General features: G+C 64.6%; 1 protein-coding gene across 5 annotated transcripts in view; it reads right to left on the bottom strand.

The window, feature by feature from the left end:
- Positions 1–509: 509 nt before the first annotated feature.
- Positions 510–5,190, bottom strand: part of CADM3 (cell adhesion molecule 3) — a 24,002-nt gene continuing 19,321 nt past the window's right edge. The window contains exons 8-11 of one of the 5 annotated variants that reach the window (XM_042034517.1): positions 3,974–4,096; positions 3,147–3,272; positions 2,704–2,766; positions 510–2,375 (exon numbers count right to left, since the gene is read on the bottom strand). In XM_042034517.1, the coding sequence (XP_041890451.1) occupies positions 2,257–2,375; positions 2,704–2,766; positions 3,147–3,272; positions 3,974–4,096 (431 nt within the window). In that variant the 3' untranslated portion in view covers positions 510–2,256. The remainder of the gene's footprint in view (positions 2,376–2,703; positions 2,767–3,146; positions 3,273–3,973; positions 4,097–5,190) is intronic. The other 4 variants (XM_042034519.1, XM_042034520.1, XM_042034518.1 and 1 more) reach the window with 4 other exon arrangements.

Consider the following 5,190-nt stretch of genomic DNA (forward strand, 5'->3'; position numbering starts at 1 on the left):
CCCCCCCAGGTGACACCGGGCCCATCCTCCACTGCCACAGCTCCCCGTGCCCGCTGCTCCCCGAGCTGCCCAGCCACACCCCACACCTCAAAAACACCAAAAACACTGTGGCACCTCAAAACCACCAAATCCAGGCTGTTCTCCCCGGCCCCTGGAGCAGCTCTGGAGCAGTGGAAGCGACGAGAAACTGAATTCCAAGAGGGAAAACCCTCCCTGTCCCTGTCACCTCCCTGCCCCAGGGACCCCTTACCCCTCTCCGCTCCCAGTTCCCAGCGCTGGGGCTCTGCCTGGGATCCCTGCGGCCCCCGAGGAGATGGAATTGTACTGAGAACAACGCCCGGGTGTTTTTATCTGCAGGAAGGACTCGGTCGTGGGGACCTCGGTGACGGCGTCGGCAGCCCCAGGGTTCATCCCCCAACCCCAGCTCGGAGCTGCCCTGGGGGCTCCAGGCCCACGTCCCCCACTCCAAGAGGTGGGAAGGGAGGAAAAACACCCCAAAAATGGTTGTGCCCAGCAAAGGGACCCTCAGAGGCTCCGTGTGCTGCTCCCTCCCAGTGCCGCCGCCGCTCCTGATGCGTGGCCGAGCCTGGTCACATCCACAGCGTCCCCAGTGTCGCACCCAGCCCTCGCTCCCACCTGTGCCTGTCACCGAGCTGGGCCTCCCCTGCCTCACCTCAGCCCCCTCCAGCCCCACTCAGTCCCCCACAGGTGACCCGGTGCTGGCAGGGTTTGGGTGGGGTGACATTTGCAGCCCCGTTCTCCCTCCACCTCCCAGCTGAGGTTTCCCATCCCGCCCCAAGGACTTTCACTCCTTCCTGAAGGGCCCCCTCGTCCCCCAGAGCACCCCAAATCCATGGGGTGACCTCCCAGGTGAGGTCACCCCCTCCCAAAGGGCTCCCCTCCTCCAGACAACCCCAAATCCATGCGGTGCCCAGCCCAAGGGTGGCTCCTGCAAGCCCCCGGTGTCCAGACCGGGATGTGGGATCCTGGGAAACCTCATCCCAAGGGTGCAGGGTGTCCCAACGATGCTGGGGGGAGCAGCCCCATCCCGGGGGTGCATGGCTGGGGGGGCCGGGCTGGGGCTGTGCTGGAGAGGTTGGGAAAGGTGTTTGGTTTTGTCTTGGAAGTGATGGTGAAAGAGGCAGGAGGAAGGGCAAGGAGGAAGGATGAGCCCCCCCCCCCCGAGCCTCTGTGGGGACCCCCGAAGTCCCCAGACCCCAAATCCGGTTGTTTTGGCCGCTGTTGGTTTGGGCTCTCGGAGCCAAGAAGAAAATCAGCCCTTTCCAAGCTCGTCCCTGCCCTGGGAAGGGGCTAAGGAGGGAAGGGAGCCAGAGAGACCCTGGCAGAGCCCCAGCCCTGCTCTGGGGGTCCCAGGGAAGCAGCCCCAGCCCCAGGGGTCACACCCCTGCACTGAACATCTCAATAGATGGTTCAAATCGGCATTTCCAATCCGAGAATTTAGGGGGGAAAAAAAAAAATCGGGGCCTTTTCCTCTGGATTTGCCCCCACCCCCCCCAAAATAAACCTCAGCCCTCCCCCCCTCCCACTGGGGTGGGCCCGGGGAGCTGTGGGGGCTCCCGGTGTCTCCGGGGGTCCCACCCTGGACTGTCACCCCCTTTCACACACTGACTGCACGAGGACAGCTCTGCTCCCGCATGGACACTGCTCCACAAGAACCACCAAGGATAAAACCGGGGCAGGGTCTCGCTCCGCTCCCAGCTGGAGTCACCCCCCCGGGGCTGGGGAGGGGACAACGGGGACACCCAGGGTCCCGAGCTTGCCCCGGGGAGCCCGGAGCTGATTTTATCCTTGGATGTCAAAGAAACCAAAACGGAGAGAAACAAAGGGAAGAGCTACATCGACCCCAGCCCAACACCCCAACCAAGGGCCCGAAGCAAAGAGCAGCCACAAAACCAAAGCGAAAAGGTCCAAAGGAAGAAGGAAGATGTCGCTCACTCACGGGTTGGTCTGTGGGTTCGGGGCGTGGGGATGGAGGTGCAAGCAAGCAAACGGGGCCGGGGCTCTCGCTGTCGGAGTGAACGATTTGTACAAGTTCAAGAGGCGTCAGCAGCGCCTCGTGGCCGGTGGCTCTCCCTGCTCTCTGTCCCGCCATCCCTCTGTCCGTCCGTCCGCCCGTGCCGGGCGCCAGAGAAAATCTGTTGGGTTTTGTGGGGTTTGTGGTCTGGTTGCTGTTGCCATCGGGGTTCTCTTGGCTCCATTTTTCGCTCTCTCGCTCTCTCTCTCTTTCTGACCCCTTTAGATGAAATATTCCTTCTTGTCGTCGCCGCCGGCCTGGCCGCCCTCGGCGTTGATGATGGCGGTGTCGGCGTCCGGAGCATCGTCCGAGCCCTTGGCCTCGTGGGTCAGGTACGTGCCTGGAGGTGGGGACAGGGCTGGGGGTCACGGGGGGCTCTGCCAGCGCCCCCTCCCACACAAACCGGGGGAGGTTGGGCTGCCTGGAGGGCTCCGTTGGGCTTGGCTGCAATGGAAAAGTCACTGGGATAGGATGGGATGGGATGGGATGGGATGGGATGGGATGGGATGGGATGGGATGGAGACTCCCTGGGGGTGCTCCAGGCATTTGTAGCAGTGTCCACTTGTGGAGTGACCACTGCCCGTCAGGCTCCTGCCCTCCCACCCAGCCCTCCTGGCAAAGCAGGGGGTCCCAGCTGCCCCCGGAGCAGGGTGGGGGGCTCTACTCACACATCACCTCAGGGGGTGGCCGATGGCGGGGTGGCACCGTGTCCCCAGGGCTTGGGCACAAACCTGCCGGGCATGAAAAGGGCAGGTGGAGGGAAAGGAGGAGGAGGAGGAGGAAGGCACAGGGAGCAACAGGAAGAGGGAGGAGGTGTCGGGGAGATGGGGACAGGGATGATCCCGGGACAATGGGTGCGGAGCAGGGGTGGAGAACGGGGTGGGAGCTGCCTCCCCCTGGCGCTGCCACTCACTGGGACATTCCTGACATTCCCACGCCGGGCAGGTCCCCCAGACCCAGGGAGGCTCCGCTGGCTCCTCTCAGGACTCGGGAAGGGCTGCAGGACCAGGAGCTGCCTCCCTCCACCCCCCACTGCCCCCTCGCTGCGGGGACACGGCCCCGGGACCCCCGAGGGGCTCCCCGTGCCCCCACTGCAGCCCCCAGGCCGTACCTTTGTGCCTGATCAGGTAATGTCCCAGCACGATGAGCAGGCTGAGCAGCAGGAAGACGATGACAGCCACCACGCCGCCGATCATCGCGTGGTACGTGCTGGAGGTCGAGGGCACCGGGCTGGCGTCTGCCCAGGCAGGGGGGAGAAAAGAGAGAAGGGGCTGAGACCCTGCAGGGTGGGGCAGAGGCTGCTGCTCCCCCCGGGGGCTCCATCCTGGGCCAGCAGCTCCATCCTGCTCCGGATCCTGGCAGCGAGAACGAGGAAGGCAGCGGGGGAAGCAAAGGGGAAATCCCATCCTCCACAGTGGGATTTTGACCTCAAAAAGGGAGGACGAGCAGGCTTGGGTGGAAGGTGACACGCAGGCTGGCACCCCGAGAGGTGATGGCACCCCAAGGACAGCAGGAGCCCAAAGCTGGTCCCAAGTCCAGGATCCGTGCTGGGATCCTGCGTCAGCCCTGGGGCACAGCGACAAATCCTCCTCCCGCTGTGCCCCATCAGCTCGGGGTGGGGGGGACAGAGCCACATCGGGACAGGACAAGGTGGGGGACACACAGGGGAGGCAGCAGGACAGAGGGACAACACGTGACACGGACACACAGGACAAGGGGCAGCTCGGGGAGCTGCTGCTGCCACGACCCTCCGGGAACAGCCAGGGGGTCCTCCTGGGAAACGCCAAAATCCACGCACGCCGAGGGACCGGAGCCGGGCTGGGCACCCAGCAGGGCTGTCCCCAGGCCAGGCCTGGGCCACCGTCCTCCTGTGGAGCTCCTCGGGCCGGGCTGGGGAGCAGCGGGTCCGCAAAGAGACAGAAAAGGAGCTTACGGTACCTTGGATGGGAGCTGGAGTGAAGGATGGAGCGGAGGCCATGGAAGCATGAGAGATGGGCTGGGAAGGGCCCGGCGGAGGGGCTGGAGTGGAGTGAACGTGTGGGGTGGGGAGCTGGGGAACATCTGGGGAGGACAACAAAAACACAGGACACCAATCAACGCCGGGAGGGGCCAGCGAGGTGACAGAGCCCAGAGGGGGGACCCTCGGCAGGGCCGTCCGTGACCCCACGGGTCCTGCTGCTCTGCTCCTGCCACCAGCCTTTGGGACACCGTGACCATCTTCCCCCATGTCCTGTCCTGCCAGACCCTGGTGACCCCTGAGGGACCCTGGGGAAGTGTCACCCACCACGAGGTGCCACCTGCACGCTCCTGCGCACACCCTTGGGGACCACGGTGCTGGGCAGGGTGGCACCAAGGTGGGCAGGCTGGAGGGCTCAGCTGGGCACAGAGGTGGCTCTCGGTGCCTGAGACGTGAGTGGCTTTAGGGACAAAAGTGGGGATTCCACACAGGGAACCAAGCCTGGACATGGAGCTCGTGTGCTGTGACAGCGGCGGTGGCACCAGGCGGGTGAGGGACAGTGGGTGCCACCTCTCATGGCCAGCACCTGGGGTGAGCTCCTGGGTGGGTGCAGAGAGCTCTGGGTGCTCACAGGACACCACACGGGGAACGGGGGGGACGCACAAGGGGTGACACGGGGGTGACTGCAGGAGCAGGCTCAGGGAGGGGACACAGGGGACAAAGCGCCTGAGGTGCCACCGCTGCCATGCACTGCAGGGGAAGGGCACTGAGTGCCCAGGAGGGAGGGAAAGGAGCCGGGACAGGGCTGGGAGGGAGAGATGGAGGGAGGGTGGGAGGAGAGCAGGACCAGCCTAAATCCAGGGAAAATCACAGGGAAACGGGATCACAGAGCGTGGGAAAGGGCTGGGGAGGGCACGGGGAGCTGGGGTGGCAGCTGAGGGTGGGCACGGGCAGCACCACACAGCACACACAGCCCTGCCCCACTGTGACACAAGGGACATGGGGACACAGGGACACACACACAGAGCCCTGTCCTACGTGTGACACACGGGGACATGAGGACACACACACACACGTGTGACACAAGGGACATGGGGACACAGGGACACACACACACAGCCCTGCCCCACATGTGACACATGGGGACATGAGGACACAGGGACAAACACACACAGCCCTGCCCCACGTGTGACACAAG

The sequence above is a fragment of the Corvus kubaryi genome, unplaced genomic scaffold (assembly GCF_017639235.1).
Source record: "Corvus kubaryi isolate FWS band 111438036 unplaced genomic scaffold, C.kubaryi_AGA036_p1.0 37373, whole genome shotgun sequence".
Taxonomy (NCBI): domain Eukaryota; kingdom Metazoa; phylum Chordata; class Aves; order Passeriformes; family Corvidae; genus Corvus; species Corvus kubaryi.